At 40.0% G+C, this 23149-nt stretch overlaps 1 protein-coding gene across 2 annotated transcripts in view; it reads left to right on the forward strand.

The window, feature by feature from the left end:
• The window catches only part of TENT4A (terminal nucleotidyltransferase 4A), a 43742-nt gene extending 25104 nt beyond the window's left edge, over nucleotides 1–18638 (forward strand). The window contains exons 5-13 of one of the 2 annotated variants that reach the window (XM_029053987.2): nucleotides 1399–1506; nucleotides 3719–3847; nucleotides 8560–8773; nucleotides 9705–9831; nucleotides 11825–11925; nucleotides 12087–12262; nucleotides 13232–13390; nucleotides 14277–14441; nucleotides 16237–18638. In XM_029053987.2, the coding sequence (XP_028909820.1) occupies nucleotides 1399–1506; nucleotides 3719–3847; nucleotides 8560–8773; nucleotides 9705–9831; nucleotides 11825–11925; nucleotides 12087–12262; nucleotides 13232–13390; nucleotides 14277–14441; nucleotides 16237–16425 (1368 nt within the window). In that variant the 3' untranslated portion in view covers nucleotides 16426–18638. The remainder of the gene's footprint in view (nucleotides 1–1398; nucleotides 1507–3718; nucleotides 3848–8559; nucleotides 8774–9704; nucleotides 9832–11824; nucleotides 11926–12086; nucleotides 12263–13231; nucleotides 13391–14276; nucleotides 14442–16236) is intronic. The other variant, XM_029053988.2, reaches the window with a different exon arrangement.
• The last annotated feature ends 4511 nt before the right edge of the window (nucleotides 18639–23149 follow it).

A 23149-nucleotide genomic window follows, 5' to 3' on the forward strand; every position in this document is an offset into this window, starting at 1 on the left:
CAAAATTGAAAAGCGTTGAATTGGATATACATGTGAAGCCTTCCAAAATGTAATGATTAAATTTTCAAAGTGTTCTCTCTTACCTTCTAATCAGCCAAAAGACTCTTGGAGAAGCAGCATGCCTAGTGGACGAGACATAGGCTTATGAGTCAAAAGACTTAGGTTCTAATCCATTCCAGCTCTGCCACTTGTCTTTGTAACCTCGGGCAAATCACTTAACTTCTTGATGTCTCAGCTTCCTCATCTGTAAAATGGGGATTCAAATTTTGTTTTCCCTCATGCCAATTTAGATTATAAGCCCCGGGTGGGACAGGGCTTGGGTCTGACCTATCTTGTTAACTGTTTCTTATGCCAGTTGTCATTATCTAATCCTAAATTGAATGGGCTTTAATCACATCCGTGAGTTAACTAAAATACTTTGGAAGGTGTAAAAGGGAAGTGCTTAATTTGCAAAATTGAGCTTAGCCTATCTCAAGGGAGAGCACTGTAGTATTTTTTTTCTTCATTCACTGAGTCTGCAGCTTTGTAGTGGGGTGAAATTGGGATTGGAGGAAAATTTTAGTGGGGAAACTTCAAGCTTATATAAATGACGGATATATGCATAAGTGCTCCGGGGCTGAGGATGGGGTGAATATCAAGTACCTAAAGGTGACTCGATACAATGGAGTTGATAGACACACTCCCTGCCCACAAGGAGTTTACCATCTACAGACGTACAGTGCATAAGCGACACGAGGGAGAGGGTGTGGGGGAAATGAGGGCTTAGGCAGGGAAGGCCTCTTGGAGGAGATGTAATTTTTAATAAGGATTGAAGGTGCGGAGAGTGGTGGACTATTGTTTGTGAAGGAGGAGAGAGTTTCAGGTCAGAGGGAAAATATGAGCAGTGGGTCGGCGGCAGTATACACAAGATGGAGATTTGCTCATGTACTCTTCTCGATGGGAGTGCCTCCAAGATGTTCTTTTGTTCCCAGATGTTTTTTTAAGTTTAAATTAAATTACAACAATTTCTAGGAATGTGTTTATTCAAGGCATCAGTGTGGTAGAACCTAACCCAAGTTTTCCCTGCCGACAGTCATGAAAATCGTGGAGAGGGGGCTTACAAAAAGACTCTTCTGATTAGCTTTATTTCCACAGCAACAGGCAGTGCAGACTGATTCATTCACAATACCGTAGTTATCATGTGTTGCCTGTTTTTGGAAAATTCTGCTGATGGTAAATGCTTAGCACCTACCCATATGAAACTTGATGGTTAAAAATTTCTACATATATATGGTTGTGCTAACACTTGTGGACGTTTCTAACACGCTTGTGGGAACAAATGGTTTTTAGAAATAATTTTGTGTTTGAACCAAAATTCATTGTGTGCAATGAGAAGAAATAATGTATGAATATTTGCAGGTACCAATAATAAAACTCACTGACCAGGAGACAGATGTGAAAGTAGACATCAGTTTTAATATGGAAACTGGTGTAAAGGCAGCACGGTTTATCAAGGATTATATGAAGGTAACCTATGTTTAAAATGGAATTTTATAAATTGAATTAGTTTTGTGTTCTGAGAGTTGTATCCTATTTTCATCCTCATCTTTTTGGTTTTAGAGAACTTTTACACTTGTTTAAATTGTATATTTTGGAGTGATATATATTGCTCACTTGAGAAGTTGAGAAGGTGAGCAATATTAAATTATGGCTGCAACTCCAATTAGACTTAGCCTGAACTCTTTAACGGTTGGGGAGAGTTTTATAAAATTTGTTCAATTAAAAATATATTCCAATCATTCAGTTTATTGAGCGCTTACTATGAGCAGAGCACTGTACTAAGCGTTTGAGAGAGTACAATAAAACAATAAACACATTCCCTGCCCACAACGAGCTTGCATTCTAGAGGATTCCTTCTGTGGGGGTTTGAAGTCTTCCACAGGGAAGACTTCTTTATAATAAACTAAAAGGCTCACATGCTCCAGATTAACAATTTGGGGTTATTGGTCTATACTACTAGTTAAGTTTTACATATCTGATGTAATATGTGAAATAGTGTGGCCTAGTGGAAGGAGCAAGGCTTTGAGAATCAGGGGACCTGGCTTCTAATCCCAATTCTACTGCTTTTTTTTTTTTAAATGGCATTGGCATTTGCTATCAATCCATGGTATTTACTAAATGTGTACTGGGCAGAGAGCACTGTATTAAACGCTTGGGAAAGTATGATACCACAGAAATTGGTAGATGGTATCTCCCAAGTGCTGGGATAGATGTGAAAAAATGTGATCAGGTACAGCCTCTGGCCCTCATGGGTTTCACAGTGTAAGTAGGAGGGAGGACAGCTTTGAATCACAGTTTTACAGGTGAGGAAATTGAGGCACAGAGAAATGATTTGCCCTAGGTCACAGGCAAGTGATGGAGCTGGTCTGAAAACCCTGGTCTTCTGACTCCCAGACCCAAGCTTTTTCCTCTAGGCCATGCTGCTTTCATTTGCTTGCTGTGTGACCTTGGACAAGTCACTTAACTTCTCTTTGCTTGTTTACTTAATTTTAAAGTGGGGTTTCAGTACCTATTCTTCCTCCTACTTAGACAGGAGCTGGGTCCCATTCATCTTGTATCTACCCCAGCAAGTCACTTAACTTCTCTGTGCTTCAGTTACCTCACCTGTAAAATGGGGATTAAAGCTGTGAACCCCATGTGGGACCTGGACTTTGTCGAACCTGTTTGTCTTGTTTCTATCCCCAACACTTAGTGCGTGCAGTGCCTCACACATAGTAAGTGCTTAACAAAAACCGTATACAAAGTAAGTGCTTAGTAAATGGTACTTATATTGCATTTTATACGGGTTGCACTTGAATGCAGGTTATATGGAAAGCCCAGAGTTCTCTAGGAACAACATTTCTTCCCCCCTTTAGGGGTTTCAGTAACGCTTGCTTTTGAATGTGAAAATCACTCGAACTAAACATATTAAAGAACTTGGCCAGCAGTTACTCCTATATATGGTAGAGGAAGTTTGTTTTTGGAAGATTTTGCTCTACTCATTTGATTGTACTTTGTGTGTCCAGAAAATTGAAATAAAGGTTCATATTAAGCAATAGCTGTCTGCCAGATAAAACTCTTCTTCCCTCTTAATATTAATTCAGTTAATCTCACACTGGACTTTTAAGTGGCTTGCTTTCTTTACTCCGGCATTGAAAGTAATTTCAGAAAAAGGGGAGGTGTGCTAATTTAATTGGTCTGCTAAAAGTGCATTTGCCTAGCCCATCTAGGCATAAGATGCAGTCACAGAGCCACAGTTCTCATCAATTTCAATACATCTGCCAAATGAGCCATATTGTCCCCAGTGTCTAAATCACTCTGGTAGTAATGAGCTGAGGAAGGCAGGTTACCCTTTCAGAACGTTGGGGTATTATTTGCCCCAAGCTGGATCCTACTGGCAAACGGCTATATTTCAAGGCGGATAAATTAGGTTATCAAACTGCATCAGCTTTAATTGAAGCACTTACTATGTGCAGAGCACTGTAGTAGGTACTTAAGTATATTCAGTAGCATCTAATTCACAAAGCCCCCTCTTGTGTCCCTCCTCCCTTTTTACTCTCTCCTCCTGCCCCCGCTTCTCTTCTCCCCACCAACACACTCACACTTCACTCCCCAGATCTCACTTGTTAATTTCCGATTGTGACTTGGATTTGTTGGAATATGGAGAAGTTAATATGCTACTTTTTTCATTTATTTACAGAAATATTCATTGCTGCCTTACTTGATTTTAGTATTGAAACAGTTCCTTCTGCAAAGGGACCTCAATGAAGTTTTTACAGGTGGAATTAGCTCTTACAGCCTAATTTTAATGGCCATTAGTTTTCTACAGGTATGTAATTTTTTTTTCCTCCAAGAAACATTTAGACCGCAGCAGAGATTAAAAAAAAAGTAGATTATAATTTTTAAAAATTTATCATTAGTGATGCTTGGATGAAAGACTTAAGAGTTCACTTTGAAGAAGACTGTACAACAAAGGCCAAGCCGGAAAATCAAAGGAACTGGTTTATTAGGAAAAAATTAGCCAACAAGGCAAAGATGACATTTCGAACAGACAAGTGTAACACAATACCTTTAGGAGATTATAAGTGCAAATACAGGATGAGCAGGAAAGCTGGCTAAGTACAGTGGAAAAATCCCTGGGGATTCATAATTGAGCACAAGTAGAATTAGTTACCAGGGTAGTGCAGAACAAAAATGGCGATAGGGTGTATTAGGTTTATGACGTGCAAAGACCTTGAAATAATCTTGTCACTCTACGTTACCTTGATCAGACCCTTATTAGAGTGATTTGTCCATTTGTGGTGACTGTGAGTCTCCAGAAAAGACCAAAAACAAAGGGATAGAAAAATGGTCCCAGGGTAAAGGGTGGCTGGCTAAATGTCCAAATGAAAAATCAGAGGTGTTGAAGACCAGGTAGGAAGAGGGTTGTTTTTCTTTAGCCATACCCCTTCCTATTTCCCTTCCCCTTCTCCTTGGGGATTCTCTTTGAAAGATTTCTTTGTGTGCAGGGCATTTATCGGATTTATGGTCCACTCCAGGATGAGGTTTTTAGAGGTTTTTTGTTGTTGTTTTAAGTTCCCTAAGATTTTAAAATACCTTTATTCTCAGTGTTCATCTGTAATTACGATAGGCAACCAGACAAATCCTTGCTCTGAAGAACATAGACAGACAATGGGAGTATCAATTAATCAATCAGTGGTATTTTTTGAGTGCTTACTGTATACAGAGCGTTTAAATGCTTATTATGTGCAGAGCACTGTACTAAGCGTTGGGAAAGAATACAGAGGTGGGAATTAGACATGGTCCCTGCCCCTTATAGGGTTCACAATCTAAATGACAGCTCCTGCCTTCTCTTGTCTTCTAGGATATAGCTCTGCAAACTGTGTGTATTCTGTAAATTATCATCAGATGGTGTTCATAATTGATCCTGATGACCCAAGTGTTTCATTGAGTGATCCCTTCTTGGCCACACTGTAATTTTGAATTGCTTTCTCCTTGTCCTCATGACCAGTGCTTTTTCTTGCACATGGGTTATGGTGAAGTGACTAGTTTTGTTTTTCCACTTTTAGATACATTCTTCGGAGCTATCTGGAATATTAAACATCATCCTCCTGCTTATCTAGCTAACTTTTTCCTCATTAACCCTCTTTTAAGTCATGTCTGAACCCTCTTTCTTCCCCTCTCGCCTTTTCCTGACCCCAAGAAAGGAACTTCTGCGAGCAAACTACAGATACTTTTACCTCTTAGTACTCCACTGGGACTTCACTGTGTCAGGTGGTCCTAATAATTGTAATACACTAAGCTGTCTCCTAGGAGCTGAGATGAACAGGCTCATTCTGCTGAGCCTCTGCCTTACTCTGCCTCAGGAGGATTCATGAGGATTTTTTTTCCCCCACCAGAGCCAGGTAGTGGTGTGTCTCTTCTTAGCCCTTGCCAGGTCACCTCAGGGATTGAAGTCACAGCTCCTGTCTCAGGTAGCCAGAAGCAGCGTGGTGGATTGGGAAATAGTCATCTTCTTTTGTAGGGTGTCCTCCGATCCTTTTCTTAGCTCAGCTTTTATCTCTTGAGCACTTTGATCAAATTGAGAACCTTAAAACTGGGACATATTTAGGCTCAGCATCTGCCTGGATCGTAAGGGGATTTTATGTCACTTCAGGACCAGTGCGTATGTGTATCAACAGTTGTTCCTGTAAAATTTATGGCCCCAGAGCTGGGTTCTAACGTCACAACATCTCTAGAATCTGCCCTTTTCGCTTCCTCCAAACTACTACCCCGCTTAGCCCAACACTTGACATCTGCCTCAGCCTCTCGCTGACCTCCCTGGCTCCTCTCTGTCCTCTCTCTATTCCATACTTCCCTCTTGCTACTCTGATGATTTTTCTAAAATTACTTCTCAGTCCACATCTCTGCCCTCCTGAGAATCCTCCAGTGGTTTCCCATCCATCTCTACAGCCAGAAGAAACTCCTTATCATTGGTTCTAAGGCACTCAATCAGCTCTCCCCCTCCTATCTCATCTACTACAGCCCAACCCACACTCTTAGCTCCTTTTAATGCCAACCTACTCTCTGAATGTAACTAGATTTCGCTTTTTTTGCCCCTGATCCCATGCCCACACCGTCCCTTGACTTGAAGCTCCCTCCCCCTATATATCCAGCAGACAGAACCCCCACTCTCTCCATCTTCCAAGCCCTATTAAAAACATATCTCTTCCAAGAGGACTTCCCCACTAAGCTCTTACTTCCCCTAGTTGTCCTTCCTTTCTGTGTTGCCTGTGTACTTGATATTAAATACTTGGATCAGTCAGCTGTATTTACTGAGAGCTTACTGTGTGCAGAATACTGTACTAAGCACTTTGGAGAGTACAGAGTAACAGAATTGGTGAACAAGTTCCCTTCCCACAAGGAGCTTATGGCTGATATTTATCGTATCCCCAGCCTGACAGCACTTACACACATACTCATCTGTAATTTATTTCAATGTTTCTCTCCCTGTAGACTTTAGAATACCCCAAGTGCTTAATACAGTGCTCTGCATGTAAGTGCTCAGTAATTACCATTGTTTAATCAATACTTGTCTGCGAACTCTGTTTTAAGGTACTCTCCCAAGTGTTTAGTACAGTCCTCAGCTCAGAGTAAGTGCTCAATAAATACCATTGAACTGTATATATCTGTATGTCAAGTATAGTATTGTAGTTATACATATATACAAATATGTATAACAGGACTGTAACCATTATACTGAGGTGTTTTGGAACCCCTAAACATTCTGCCCCGCTGCACCCCTCTCCACTGTGGGCCAGTGCATGTGAGGCTCTGTTGTGGAGCTGAATTCTTGGAGAATTGAGTTGCCCCAAGATCTCATAAGATATTATTTTGAGACTTAATAGCTGTCAATATGAAAGATGCAAGCAAAAAAAAACAGGAAGGGCCAAAAAAAAATGGCATAAAGGAGGGAAAAAAACTAGAAAGGGAGATTCTCTCTCTCTCTCTCTCTCTCTCTCTCTCTCTCTCTCTTCCCCCCCCCCCCCCCCCTTAGGAGGAATGTGGACCAGAAATGCTCAGGAGAATGGGATTCAGGAAAAATAGGACAAAGCAGAAAGGGAGTGGGATAAGGAGATGGACGTATGGAAAGCAACTTGTGCCTAAGAAACAGAAGGAAATATAAACATTTGTGAATGAGGCCTGGTAAATGTGACTGGGTTGGAGAATGAGAGTAGGTAGGAATGTTGGAGATGAAAGGATGCGTAATTAAATAAGAGGACTTTTCTAAATTTGGGGTCAGTCACTAATCTCGGTATGTTCATGTTTTGATATTACCCATATTTTGGAACTAAGCCCTTCTAGCCCACCCAGGGGCCTTGTTTAATAATTACTAAACCCTTTTCCTAACAAAAATGTGCTACATATGGACATGTGAATACATTCAGATGCTATATATTTATGCTGGACTTGGGATGGATGAACTCTTTGAACCCAGTTAAAGGGTCTAGTGGCCTAGTGATAGGTAGTGGGGCCTAGTGGATAGAGTCCAGGCCTGGGAGTAAGACGGACCTGGGTTCTAATTCTGGCTCTGCCACTTGTCTGCTGTGTGACCTTGGGCAAGCCACTCAACTTTTCTCTGCCTCAGTTATCTATAAAATGGGGATTAAGACTGTGAGCCCTGTGTGGGACAGGGACTGTCCCTGATTGACTTGTAGGTACCTCAGTGGTTCAGACAGTGTCTGGCTGATAAGCACATAAGCGCTTAACGGATATCATAAAAAAGGTGGGGTGGGACCTGGGTGAATGAACTGTTTCCATGGACTTTCTCAAGAAACGTCTTCAAGATGACTGTTTTATCTCAGAAGTAATAAAGAGTAAACCATGTTGGCACACCTTGAAAACGTGAAGGTTGTAATTGTGTATGCATGTATAGACTTCCTTTGTGACTTTGGAGAACACATAATTCAACAGCCCTGCTTTAGGGCATCTATTCTAAAACTCAAGGAATACTGAGAGGGAAGAATTCATATAACAATGTGTTGAAGATTGATCGAGTCCAAAGGGGCTACTTTCTATTTTCCACATAAAAAGTATTGCTTAGAAAAGCCTGCCGGGCGGTCCTTTATTTCTTATAAATATATCTGTGTATTTTTTTCTTCCCAATTATATAGTTTCCAAGACAGCTTGCGTAGGTGCTTTGAAGTTTGTCATTCAAAGGAAAATTCAGGGTTGTGATAGTAAGGTGAGCCAAAATTAATAGCTAATGTGGAAGATTGTATTAGTTGTGGTGCATATAATAGGCTGTAAGTGAGCATTCACCTTCCCATGCAGGCTAGAAATCTCTGTTTTGATATATTTTAAATTACTTGTCTTCACATTGCATTCTAGTGCTGCCCCCTTTTGGGGGCAGAATACTTTAAAAAAAAAAACCAACAGAGAAGTAGACATGCATCCCTAGAATCAAAGCCAGTTCTTCACTAGAATTTTTATATAGTGTAGGGATTTTTTTTTAGAAAACTAATTTCTACCCATATAAATAGCATGCATTTGCTTTTGCAGTTGCATCCAAGAATTGATGCCAGAAGAGCTGATGAAAACCTTGGAATGCTCCTAGTAGAATTTTTTGAACTGTATGGAAGAAATTTTAATTACTTGAAAACTGGTATTAGAATAAAAAATGGAGGTGCCTACATCGCCAAAGAAGAAATCATGAAAGCCATGACCAATGGGTATAGACCATCCATGTTGTGCATTGAAGATCCTCTTCTGCCAGGTCAGATTCGTCGATAACTCCTAATTTCTTCCTAAAATTCGGGGGAAGTAGAAGTGGGCCACTATGGAAAGAGTCGTCATCTTAATAGTCTTAAAATTTAGACATAATATGACTTTGCTTGAATTGGAAGAGATTCAGAATGAGTTAACATTTCTGAGAGTTCATAGCTTCTAATTTTGGTACTTGTAAGAGTGTATTTTACCTAGCTGAAATATTTTTGATTAATCATCACATCATTCTTTTTCTTTACATTGTTTGTGAGAAGTCACTGCATATACCTTCTCCCTGTGGAGGTGTTTATAACGTTTCATGATAGGTCATATGCATGTTCATATGAAGTATGTCTTTCTTGCTCCTTTGTATTTAATGCTAGATTGCAAAGGTCAGGAGTTCTTGTGATACTATTTCTATTTGAACTTGTCAAATCAAAATTACTATTTAAAACACTCTACTATGTGCCAGTATTAACTCACTGTGCCAAATGTAGGTTATATGTTTACTGTGGATTTGAGTAATTTTGCTTGAATTTAGGCTTTAGGTCTGCATTAATTTTGTAGTGTTTTCATCAATTTAAGGATTTACAAAATCTCTCACTGGGAAAAACGTTGATTGAAAAATACTCATCTCACATTAGTGCCTCTTTAGTATATTTTAGATGGCAGTGAAATAGCAGTAGAAAGTAGACATATTGGATAACTGAAAATTAGGAGTTAGTTTGTGCTGATTGATACCCCAAACTGATAGCTATCAGATTGGGATCAAAAGTTATACAAATTATAAAATGTATATCGTGGTTGATGTATTTTTTTTTTATATCTGAGAAATTGGAAGCCTGGAATTTATCCTGACTGAAAGCTTAAATGAGCATCAACACTTTCTGGGTTAAAGTTTAAATGTTTTATAAACCTGATAACTGTCCATCCCATTATAGGAAATGATGTGGGCAGAAGTTCCTATGGTGCCATACAAGTGAAGCAAGTCTTTGATTATGCCTACATTGTTCTCAGTCATGCGGTGTCTCCACTTGCGAGATCGTTCCCAAACAAAGATTCTGAGAGGTAATTGAGTTCTTGATATTTTAGTCTCTTCTGAAACTTACCTTGTTGTGTATAAAGGCTGTGAGTTCTTTTGTTATATCAGGGAAGCTATAGAGGAATTGGTTTATGTAATTCACTGCTTATTTACACACAGTTTTAGAAGATTAAGACATTGCTCTTAAAGTTATAAATCTGCACAAATTCAGATTTCCCTCAACCTCATCATTCATTTTTGGTTGCAGGGAAGAGGTAAAGTTTGCCTATCAAATTATTTGGGAACTTGGTAGAACTGGTGTTGGTTTCTTGTTGGAGTCATTTTCCCTGGATCACCTTGCTTCCAATTTTCCTGCGGTATAAAGAATGCCAGTGGTGTCTCCAGGGATCCAAATTCACAGTAGAAGGAGCATTCTAATGATTCTGTGTTGAAAAGGAATAGTACTAGCATGGTGGGAGGAGGGGTATAAAAAAGCTGACCTATGTGCTGAGTTGGTCAGAATGCACAATTTCTACAGTAGAATCTATTTTTTGGGAAGTGGAGGGAAATGTTGCAAATAGGATCGAGTAATTATTGCTTTTCCTCAGTTAATTCTTATTTGGGTCTGTGAAAACTGTGGTAAGCCAAAGTAGAGATTCCCCAAGAAAAGGTGAGGTAAATTCCATAAATGTGGTCCCAAGATCCCAAAAGTTGACTTCCGAGTGGGGGGAAGAAGTGATTAAGCCAAAGTAAATTTTGCTTTATTATCTGAAATAGAGCATGATGAAAATTCAGTAGCTTTATCATGAAGGAGCCCGTAAAACCAGAGATTGCTGTAGTAAATTAATTAGGATGTAATCTGGCACTAATATAAATGGTTCCATGTTTGAATATTCACATATCCCACTTCTATCACTTATGTCCATGAGGAGTATCAATTATGGGAAATTATGGGAAATTAATTTTTGTTGTGTGTACTGAAACTGTATGCTCCCAAGCACTTCATACAGTGCTCTGCACACAGTATATGCTCAGAAAATACCACTGGTGGTTTGTGTGGATGAATGAATATATTAGCATGAATGAAAATTGAATAAGACTGAAAAAAGGTGAAATTGTAAGCTACAGTAACATAAATATAGAATCTCATTGTGGTAGAGAAAATCCATCTTTACATTTTTATCACCAGTATTACAATTTACTTATACAACAAGTAAATAATTACCATTCACTTAAACATAGAGTGTATACATTTAATATATTTTCAGCAATTTGAGAAGCTAACGTCTTCAAAAGATTTCCAAACTTCTGAGTACTGGCTAAATTTAATTTTAAATTAAAACAGTTTTAAGCATAGGAAATTTCAATTGGTGTGTTTGAGTTTATTTCAGTCAGTAGTTTCTTGCTTAAAGTCAAGACTCGTTTAGCAGTAACCTAGTGTTTCAATCTAATGTTTGAGACCTGAGGTCTTCTGCATTGCTGAAAACTCTTTTTTCTATTTTTCCTTTTAAACTCATATTGAGGTAGTTTGAGAGAGGGAACATGTCACAATCCCATTGAGTTCTGCATATAGAATGACAGTGTGCAAAAGCTGATTTTAAATATCTTCCCTCTCCCCTACCATTTATGGAGGAAAATTAAGCTGAAAAAGTAGGACTTAAGCTTTATGAAATTGCTGAGTTAGCCCACCTTCACAACCGGATCAGATTAAGAGTGTTAGGGTTAAAAGCTCTCAATGTCCGAAATGTGAAGAAGTATATATTTGGATACCTTCTGTGTGTGTGTGTATGATAGTAAGGTCTTCCTCTTCCTACCCACACCAGCCCCCTCTCCAAAGGCTTCTTGCTAGCCTGAATGCTTCTCCTTTGCCTCGATACCTGAAATCATGATGATGTCCTAAAACATTATTCACCTTATATCTTCTTCAGCAAGACGGGCCACCTTGCTAAATTTAACATTCCCTTGCATAAATTAACAGTAATAAAGAGACAAGCTAATTTTGGCTTCAGGTTTTTAGTGACCTCTAAACTTTTTTCTTAGTACGCTAGGTAGAATTATCAAAGTGACCCAAGAAGTGATTGATTACAGAGGATGGATCAAAAAGAAATGGGGAAGCAAAATTAATTTGTCACCCGATCTTGGTAAGAATTTTCTTTACCTCTCTTATTCCCAGGTTTTCAATATGATTTGAAGATCTTATTAATTCGCTCTGGGGATGGGCAAAAAGCAATCTCTAAATTCATGGGGATAAAGAATTATTTGAAAAGCATTATTTGATAAGTCCTCTTTTTTTTTTTTTAAGATAATCGAATTAAAATGAAAGAGCAAATCACTTCATGTAATGGGGAACAGCAACAAAACAGAGACGATGAATCACCGTATAGCCAGCGTTTGACTCTATCTTTGACCAGCAGCATCCAGCCTCTTTCCTCTGGTTCGTCTGCTTCTTCTGTGTCTTCACTGTCTGGAAGTGATATTGTAAGTTGATTTTATTATGATTTGTGTGGAAGTTAAATTTATCGGAAGATGCTGAACAATTCACTGCTCTTTTATTTTTTTGGGCGGAGGGCATCTGTACAGTGTCAAAAGGGGAAGCTGTTACGTAATGTGCTCTCCAAGAGATACAAGTAGATTTTTATAGTTTGTCTCTAAGCTTAACCTCTCTGGGCCTCATTAACTTGTGGAGACAATTGGAACGTTAGTCTTTGGTACCGAAAAGCATTATAGAGACTTAAACCTATTTGTCCTGTAGACTGTAAGCTCATTTTGGGCAGGGAACAATGTAATAGAAACATCTGTACTCACCCAAGCATTTACTACAGTGCCCTGCTCACAGTCAACACTCAATAATTGTGATTGATTTTTTTGTCACCATATTTTAAAAATAATATTCACTTCTGTACTTTTTTATTTGGAAGAGATAACCCGTACTTGTGAAAAACAGTCCTGATTTGAACTCGAAACTCAGACAGACCAGTCTGGGGGCCATCTGGGGGACTGTCTTTTTCTCGGAAGACAGAGCTTTTATACAAAGACCGAACTCATCTCCAGGGTATTCCGATGACCCATATCCATCTATAAGACCATATGCATTTAGTTTTCCTACCCTGCAAGAGCTCGTGTGTTGATCACAAGCAGTGTCTCCTGATAACGTGGTTGATGACGGAGCCCAAACAGGCCAGCACTGTTGGAAGAAAAAGGTCCCCGATTCCCCAGTGGTATTCTGTGTTGTGAAATTAGGCATTGTGGCGTAACTGAGTATTGGTTTTTAATTGGTTTTTGTCGGTTGTTCCATAGAACTTGAAATAGCTGCAGTTGCCATCTTTATGTAGTCAGCAGTGACCGGGGGTGGAATTTTAAGCCGAGCTGTATGCTTTGGAATTACTTGGTTTTTTAAGTTACCTTCATCTCTAAAGCTCTTTTCCCTTTCCCCTTTTTCTCTAAAAGGATTCTGATACGCCACCTTGCACAACTCCTAATGTTTACCAATTTACTCTGCAACCACCAACTCAGCTTATGGCCAGTTTACCTCCAGCATTGCAAATGCCTAATGGTAAACCTCAGTCTGCACCTGCTAGGACTTTGATAATGACAACCAATAATCAGGTAATGTCATTTATTATGGCTGTATAATCCTAAACCGGGTAAGCCAAATGGATCCAAAATATTAAGGAATCAAGTTATGCTAGAAACATGGCCCAGTGATGCTTGTGATCCAATTGAAGGAAAAATGTCTAATGGAGGAACTTGTTTAGGTGTGATATGTTGAATGGGCATTGGAAATTTTCAGCCTCCAGGAAAATTAAATATTTTTCATCACATTTTGGGTTCAAGAAGCAGACTTGTTTAGTTAATAGTGGTGTGAGCTTTATCTTCTTTCTCTCTGTAGAAAGTGAGATATTCAGTAATCATATGATCACTGTCCACTGTTAGTGTCTTTTGAAAATCTATTTAAAACATACTGTGAGTTGGTGAATTTTTGTAAGATTTCCTAGCATACTTTTTCAAAGTTTAATTTTTCAGTCTACATGAAATATGGAAAGCTTTGGGTTTTGTTTTTTTTTTTTATTTGGTTTTCAAATTGATTGTCAGGAGAGAGTACGTACAGACGAAACTGTTGCCCACAAAAGCCTATTGAAGGAAGAATAAAATGATTCCTTCAATTCTATTTTTGAACATTTAACCATGAAGGCATCAGATAAGTGCTTCAAAGTGCTTTGAGCGTTTCCTCTCCAAGTGTTGGGTAGTCTAGGAACACTCTAGTTCTGTGACATTTTAGATGATACAGAGTTCATTGTACAAAATATTGACCCCAGTCGAAAATACACAGTGAATTCCCTTTGGCTATTTCAGCTATTATAATTGATGACTAAAAGTGAACTAAATACATTTTAATATCAAAAACGGCTCCGGTGTGTGAAGAACGAGTGGTAGCACATCATCATCCTAGGCGTTCAAAGTACTGAAAGATCCGTGTCTCTCTCCTCTTTAGACGCGGTTTACTATTCCCCCGCCTACCATCGGCGTTCCACCGCTCCCCTGCAGACAAGTTGGTATCGAAGGAACACCGTCTCTGAAAGCCGTTCACCACCTGTCCTCTCCTGCTGTTCCCTCCGCATCTCCTAACCCACTGTCAAGCCCCCACTTATATCACAAGGTACGCTTTCACAAGTTTGTGTGTTGATGACGTTTCACTCTAAAGCCAACTTTTCAGATGTTCTTTCTTCAAGGGGATTGTTCTTTGATACCTTTGTTATGAAACATGATCATCAGCCCCCTCCCCCCACCGGCCCCGTGAAGATGCTGCTTAACTCCCTGAACGCTCATTTGTTGTTTGGTCTTCAAGAATTAGGAACTTGTCTTGAGTTCAGATTTAGGTTCTTCCTTCTACCCTTCCCCTCTTTTATTGCTTTGGCCTTGGTCTCCCTCTGTTGCCCTGGATTCACACTTGTTTTGCTGGGGGGTTTTTTGTTGTTGTTGCTATTAAGTCTTTTAACAAAAGACTAATTAAAAATACTGTGGCTTCTCCCTGCCTCTTTTCAGGCTTCAAAATTATAAAATTAGGAGACAAATAATTTAGGAGTTTACTTTTGATAATTTTTTTAACATTGTAGTAGTAGAACAGGTTTTTGTTTAGGGTAGGCTCCCCTACCTCCCCAAAAGGCCATTAATTAAAATAAACTGTGTCATTTTTTTACTAAGAAATTGGAACCCTGGTGGCAAAATTCCATGGTCTCATAATGATAGCTCTGGCACTTTTTGGGCATGCCTCCATTCTCTCATCTGTAAAATAGGGATTCAGTACCTGTTCTCCTTTCCCATTAGACCTGTATATGATTTCCTGAATCTGCCATAGAGCTTAGCACATAGTATGTGCCTAGTAATGATGATGATTATTCTGAGTAGCTTCAGACGCTAGGAAAAAGTTGGTTCGAAGGTGCCAGAACTTGACAATTGGTCAAGTGATGATAAAGATCCAGACACAAGTCCAGTGTAACCTAAGGCTTCCTTGTATTGACCTTAAGGCCCATGGTTCATCTGTTTTAGGAGTGAAAAACAAACTGGCGGAGAAACTTCTATTTCCAATAAAACCCAGTATCTTCAGATTCCTTGAAATTATGTAAAAGATGTATTTGCATGCATCATATTTGGATTTAATAAGCTCTGAAATGCTTTTCCTAAAATCAGTTTTGACTTTGATATGCCAGAGGGGAAAAAAAATTCTAATGAATCACTGGGCATAGAATGATCACTTTTCTGCCATCAAATTGCATACCCTTTTTTTCCCCTCTATATAAAATCTAATATAAATGTATATAAAATGTAAAGTGTTATATGAAAGAGCTTACAGTTAATGACAGGAATGACTGACACTAAATGATCAAGAATTTAATGTAGGTATTTACAGTATTAGGTAGTGTGTTTTCCAGTATTTAAATAAGTGCCTCCTCGGTAGTCTCTGCCCGGTATTTTGCTTCTCTAGATGATCTGCACTGTAATGAAATATACATATGCATACTGTCTGTAACCTTGGGCCTCCTTGTGCTTGCTATTAAAAGGGGCCATGTCATCCCATTTCTCAAACCAGTTTGATGTCACACCCTAGTGTGGAATGCTTTCCAAAGACACCGGAAGCAGCATGGCTTTGGGAATAGAGCCCGGGCCTGGGTTCTAATCCCGGCTCCGTCACTTGTCTGTTATGTGATCTTGGGCAGGTCACTTCACTTCTCCACGCCTCCGCTACTTCATCTGTAAAATGAAGATTGAGACTGTGAGCCCCACGTGGGACAGGGGCTGTATCCAACCCGATTAGTAGTTTGTACCTTCCCCAGGGCTCGATGCACAGTAAGCACTTAACAGATAACATTATTATTGTTAACAGAATGACGCCAGCTTGTTTCGTTGTTGTCGGACTGTTTGTAAAACTGAGCTCTTTTTAAAAATCTATTTAGCAGCACAATGGAATGAAGTTTTCCATGAAAGGAACACACAATCATAACCCAGGAAATGGTTACAATCCCGTCGGCAGCGGAAGCATGAGGCAGCCCGTGGGGAACAGAGGACATCACCAGTACAACCGGACAGGCTGGAGAAGAAAAAAACATATGAGAGACAGTTTGCCAATCAGTCTCAGCAGATAATGGCTCATGGCACGGTCATCTGCCCCCGTTTTACAGACTGAAGCTGAGTGACGTTGCACACCGGACTGGGGAACTGAGACCAGCATTCAGCACATCAGCTTATGGGTATTATGAAATATCTGTAGCTGATAATTTTGCATGTTTCTTTGTGTGGTGGTCAAGTCCATCTTAAAGAAGAAGTAGTTGTGCTTATCTGTGAAGCCTTATTAAACATGGAAGTGGTTTTCTGCCTTCCCAGGATTATTCATTCAGTGCCGAAGCAGCTCTGGAAAGAGAACTGCAAGAACATGAAATGCTTTGGCATTTTAGCTTTGGCTGCATATGTTCCTTTGCGGTTTGGGTTACTGATTTTTATTTTTGTCAAAGAAAGAGGAAACTTCAACCCCTGACTTGTTTTTTTTTTTTGGTTTTTGGTTTTTTTTCACCCCTTTTGCCCCAGCAGGTACAGTTGGGAGACTACAAACAATTTTTGCCCTCCTGGTTTTTTTTTCAAATTTCAGATCTCTTTTGCTCTGTAAATATTGAAAAATTTTAATTTGTGCAATAACTCAGAATTTTTTTAATTTAATTTCATATTGCCACATAAGTTATATTTAAGGGGAGGAGGATTTTTTTTTTAAACTTAGATCCTTTCCCAGGTTGCATTTTCTAAGTTGGTTTCATAGTTTTGACAGGTTATCTGATTAGCACTGTTCCAAACATCATATGAGGGTTTTCATTTTTTTCTCCCCCACCCCCCTTGGTAAAAAATTGAGGCTTCTTGATTCACAATAAAAGGGCAGATTTGGTTTATGGCCTTACGAAGGGATTAAGCTCCTCTGCCTGTTAGCTCCTTCGTTTGGCCTTTTATCAGTTGTCTTGCTTTGACCAATGGGTTTTGTTTTAGTTTTAATCTTTTTTTTCCTTTTTAGCTAGACAATAAATCCAGCATTTAAAGTGCCAGAAGTATAACTTTCTAAGGGTGAGAAAAGGGTTGTCACGTTACAGAATCGAAGAAGAAAAATACAGCCGTGAACTCTAAATGCTTCAGTCAGTTTGTCATGTAACCTGTAATGGTCGGTTGGGTCTGAATATCATTACTGAAAAAGGTGCCCAGTTTTAGGAATGTGGAGAAAGGAATTATGTTGATTCCATTAAGGAATCTGTATAGCAGTATGCATTCGTTCTGTTAAGAGCAAATATATAAAAAATACTTCGGCCTCTCAGAGCACCGTAAGAAGTATCTTTTAATGTATTGCAAGAGAGCACAGCCCAGTGCTCCACAGAGTCTCTGTGGCTGGCACTTAATTTACAGATGCATACAGGTATACTATGCAAGTGTATTCTACCATGACAACCACTGTCTTTGTTACCTTTTTTTGAATAGGAAAAAATATACATCCTGCCTCACCCTGAGTTTTAGAAGCACCACAGTTGTCCTGGGAGTTGGTTGCATCTCGCATGCCATCCGACTTCCCGTTTTTAAAGTGAGGGGTTTTAAGCCCCGCTAAACACTACAGGTCGGTTGTTTTTCGAAGTCCACCAGTGGAGAGCGTTGAGATGAAAACCTATTACCATGACATCTAGAGGACGTGCGGAAGCGGGGAGTTGGATTGAGATCCGATTATTACGGCGAGCGGTAGGCGTCTAGCATGATAGAGCTTTAAAATGTCTGTGGTATGCCTTTGAAGCAGGACTAGCCCTCACGGTCATTTGAATCTATAAACCGCAACTGCAGACTTTTGGAAGTGGAGGCATTCCAGATTAGAGTAGCACATTTTCTCTGCAGTTGGCGAGTGAGATGGATCGCAAAATATTAAAACAAAATATTTAAATTGTGAGCCTATTCTTAAGCAGATATTTATAAAAATGGAAACATAGACCTATATTACTAATCTTTACACGTTAGCAATATTGAATATAAACCTACATTAAAGAAACCACTACAGAAACTTTAGTTGGTATCTTATGTAGCTGCATTTTTAAAGCTAGGTTCATAGAACACAGGTATCACGTTCCATTTCAGTCATGGTGAACCAAATGAATTGGCCTGACTACCACTGTGGTTATTGCTACAGGTTTAAACAAAGATATCATGTTTAGATTTTTTTTTTTGTGCGTGTGTATGTGTGCGTGCGTGTGTGTGTGTCTGGACAACAATGTGGAAGCTAAAATTGACATATTTTTATGTAAAGTTTTTCTATTCTTTGATTTTTAATAAACTTTGGAGACCAGTTTTGCGTTCATTTTTCTGAAGCCATACCCTTCCCCAGTAGGAGAAATAATATTTCGGGTGTCCGTGGTTTCTGAATTCCGAGACAGTTGGGTTAATGGTTGAACTAAATAACCACTGGCTGTAAGTGAGGGTTAAGAAAAGCACTGCTCGTTCATCTTTCCGTGAGGGATGGGAACCGTGTCCAACCTGATCACCTTGTTTCTACCGTGGTGCTTGGAGCGGTGCTTGGCACATAGCACTTCACAAATACCGTTATTATAATTATTAAAGTTTACATAATCAGTGCGGCTCAGGTAACCATGAAACTCTTCACCAAATTCCCTCAGTGATAAGATGAGGGGGCCTCCATGGAAACTCAATTGTGGTGGGTTCAAAATAAATGGAAAGAAATATTCCATCCCAAAGTGGAGAGTATACATATGGAATCAGTTTCCTCAGGAAACTGTAAAGGCAGGAAATAGGGATAGGTTTAGAAAGGATTTGAATTAAATCCACTGATGAAAGGTCCATGGCAGACTTGTTAGAGAGGAAAGTTAAAGACTTTTGGAGGAATACCCGAACTCTGAGATTGAATTTCCCAGAGGGCAACTATCACTAGCTAGTCCTTCAAGCATTCTGTGGTGGCGTTGTCAGAATGGTGGAGTGGGAGGACCCTTGTTCTGGCCAAGTGTGACATTTCCTTTGGCCTCATTGTCTCCACAGGACAAAGCCTTAAATTAGGGAGAAACAGATGAAGCTTGATCCTCCTATAGGGGAAAAATGCAATGATGATGATAGTTATTAAGCCCTTACTATTTTCTAAACTCTGTGAGAGATACAAGATAATGAGCTGAGTACAGTGCTCTATACTAAGAGCGCTTAGTACAGTGGTCTACACACAGTAAGAGTTCAAAAGATACAATTGAATGAATGAGATTGGATGCAGTCCTGACACATTCTGGGCTCTTAATCTAAAAAGGAGACCAGGAATCTTACCCCTACTCTAAGGATGAGGAAAATGAAGCAGAGAGAGGTTAAGTGACTTGCCCAAGGTCCCACAGCAGGACAGAGGCAGGGCTGGAACAGAGCAGAGACCTGATTCCCAATCCTACACTCCAGAGGGTATTCAAGAAGGTTTTCAAATGCAAATTGTTGAAGCAAGTGGGCTACATAGGGAAATCAGAATATTTTAAGGTGAGAAAATACTTTTTCCCAAGTACTCAGAGTAATCTAAAACTAGAAGTAACCTCCTGTATATGTGATTCCCTATTATTTTAAGTCTTGGAGAGGGGCATAGAGCCAACTGCAAGCCATTCATTAAAATCAAGTTGGAATCTGTGAAAGTGTGCTAAAATATCCAGGACCACTCAGTTTATTAAAGTGCTGCTTCTCTTCCTGTTCTTTCTTTTTTGTCTAGGCATTGCTTGGCTCTAGGGCTTGGAAGAAGCAGTCAGACAATGGAATAATGGTATTTATTGAGAGCGCATACTGTGTGCGGAGGACTGTATTAAGTACTCCCCCTCTAGGCTGTAAGCTTGTTGTGGGCAGGGAATGCCCATTGTAGGCCAGGAGGCCCTGGACCTTCTTTTAGAATGAGGGAGCATGTGGGACTGAATCCTCTCTTAGCTTCATGCCTGCCCGCCTTCCATCCCATCAACTCTTCCCCAGTTGCTTCCTCAGATTAAAACCGGCAAAGAACCATCTGAGTTGAGGTAATCCAGTTGTTGCATCAACCTGAAGACACGTGGCTGAGGCCAGAGAAGAGGAACTTGACTTTCACACCGTGGAGCAGGCCAGAGAGATTAGATGCCTTTGGAAGAACTTCAATAAATGGTATATACTGAGTGCTTATTATACTAAGCACTTGGGAGAGCAAAATAAAGTTGGTAGACGCTATCCTACGCTTCAAAGTGTTTACAGTCTAATGGGGGATACAAATACTAAAATTGATAGAACCTGGCTTACACTGTTTTATTAAATGACCCTGATGAAGAGGTGTATGTGTCTCTGTATTCACACATTTGTTGAAGGTAGAGAATGTGTTCATTGCCATGTTGGGCTCAGAACTTAATATCCCATGGATGCTTAAATGTTACAACAAAAAAAATCAATCTTTGGCTGCAAGAAGCATCTAATGTTTCTGAAGAAACAGCATCACAGAAACCGGTACCTCAAGCTTCGTAATTATCTGTAAGAATCCACTTCCAGCTATTTGATTTTATTTTTTAGTTTATTGAATTTTTTTTTCTTTTACTCTCCTTTTGGGGTTTATGAGTTTGGTCGGTTTCCTCCCAAGCTTTCATGGTAGAAAGAATAAGACTTGAAGGCAATGTCTCTGATGGATGGAAATGGGCCAAAGGAATATGACCAACGATCTCACTAGCTCCTTTTATTGTCTCATCTCAGAAAGAATAGAGATGGGGAGAGGAAAGCCTCTTTCCCCTTCTTTGGCCACCTGAGACAGGAGAGGATGGTAACCCCTTAGCGCTCCTCCCTATGCCTTTCCACTGAGAACTGAGGCAGGTTTTGCCAGAACGTGCAGCACACATGTACACATCTCTAACTTCATTTCCTCTCTTTTCTGCGCCCAGCCTGCCTCTGGAGGAGCGAATGAACCGTGTATAACATTCACAAACCTGTTGGGGATCAGCAGGGTGTCCGCATGAAGCCAGGAAGTGATGTTTAGAAGAAGCCTGGGAGTCAGGAGGATCTGGATTTTAATCCTGGCTCAGCCACTTGTGTGCTGGATGACCTTAGGCAAGTCACTTCACTTTTCTTTACCTGAGTTATGAGGATTAAGACTGAGCCCCATGTTGGATTGTATCCAACCTTATATCTACCCCAGCACTTACTACAATGCCCGGCACATAATAAGCACATAAAAAACTTTTTAAAAAGTTTACAATCCCTGGCAGCTTAATCAATAGAGCTTGGGCTCTAATCAAGCTCATCTCGATGATCCTATCCCACTCTGATGCACCAAACCGCCAGGGAAGTAGAGGACCTGGAAGGGGTCCAAAGAATGATGAAAGATTTGGGAAGTGGGCATTCTAAAGAAAGAGGAGAGGAACCGCAATTACTTAGCTTCTGGAGAAGGTTGATGGGTCAACTAACAACCATTATGATAGGGAGGTTGATGATTTGCTGTGTACTCCATGGAAGTAAATAGCCTTAAATTACAGCAAGGGGGAACTTAAGCAGGGCATAAGGAAGAATTTCCTAAGTGTAATGACTTGTGGACATGGCAGTGCTTTCCTAAAGAAGGTGGAAAATATTCCTTAGCGTTATTGCTTTTCTATGTGTAAAGATTTCAATCTACGATTGGTAAAATTCTTTCCTCCGATGGGGATGGTTAAGGTGACCCTAGGAAATCCTTTCAGTGTGACTCCTTAGTTCCTTTGGCTTCTGAAAGCCGCAAGATTTCCCTTCTGGTCCTTTACATCGATTAGGTTCTTAGAATTCCATTTTGTCCAGTTGCTGGGCACTGCTGAGCCTTTAAAATCAAGGTGCTTTAGAACTTTGGTGAAATCAAGTATCTGCAGAATTAGTCCCTTGTGAAGCTGGACCAGGTGGAGAATATATAACTGATTGACCAAAGAGGGAGAGTTGAAATACATCAGTCCAGTTTTCATTCTCTTAACACTACTAAGAGCACCCTTTCCAAATTCTCCGATAGACTCTATTCTATCCTTAGCTTTTTTGACTTCTCACCTGCTTTTTGACCCTGTTCATCATTCCCTTCTCCTAAAAATGTTCTTCAGTCATTGTTTTGTAGACACAATAGTGATCTGGTCCTGTTCCTATCTCTCTGACTGCTCCTTCAATCTTCTTATTTTTTAATGGTATTTAAGTGCTTACTATGTGCCAAACACTGTAACACTAAGTTCTAGAGGAGATATGAACTAAGGTTGGATGAAGTTCCACATGGAGCTCACAGTCTTACTCCCCATTTTACAGATGAAGTAAATGAAGCGTGGAGAAGTTGAATGACTTGTCCAACGTCACACAGCAGACAAAGGGTGGAGCTAGGATTAGAACCCAGGTCCCTGGCTCCCAGGCCCGTGCTCTTTCCACTAAGCCACACTGCTCTAACCTGCTTCCTTTACCGAGAAGCAGCCTGGTCTAGTGGATTGAGCACAGAACTGGGAATCAGGAGTCTTGGATTCTAATCCCAGCAGCACCACATGCCTGTTGTGTGACTTTGGGTAAAGTTATCTGATTGGATACTGTCCCCGTCCCACATGGCTCTCCCAGTCTAAGCAGGAGGGCAAACAGATGTTGAATTCCCATTTTACAGATGAAGAAACTGAGTTACAGAGAAGTGAAGTGACTCGCCCAAAGTCACGGAGGAGCCAGATGGCAGGACTGGGATTAGAGTGCAGTTCCCCTAACTCCAAGCTCCATGCTCTTTCTATTAGACCATGCTGCTTCTCTGCCATACAACTGAATACAAAATCCATCTTTGCCTCTGTTCTCCAATAAACCGCAAACTCTCAAGGGCAGGATCCAAGCCTCCTATTTACTTTAATT

The sequence above is a fragment of the Ornithorhynchus anatinus genome, chromosome X3 (assembly GCF_004115215.2).
Source record: "Ornithorhynchus anatinus isolate Pmale09 chromosome X3, mOrnAna1.pri.v4, whole genome shotgun sequence".
Taxonomy (NCBI): Eukaryota; Metazoa; Chordata; class Mammalia; order Monotremata; family Ornithorhynchidae; genus Ornithorhynchus; species Ornithorhynchus anatinus.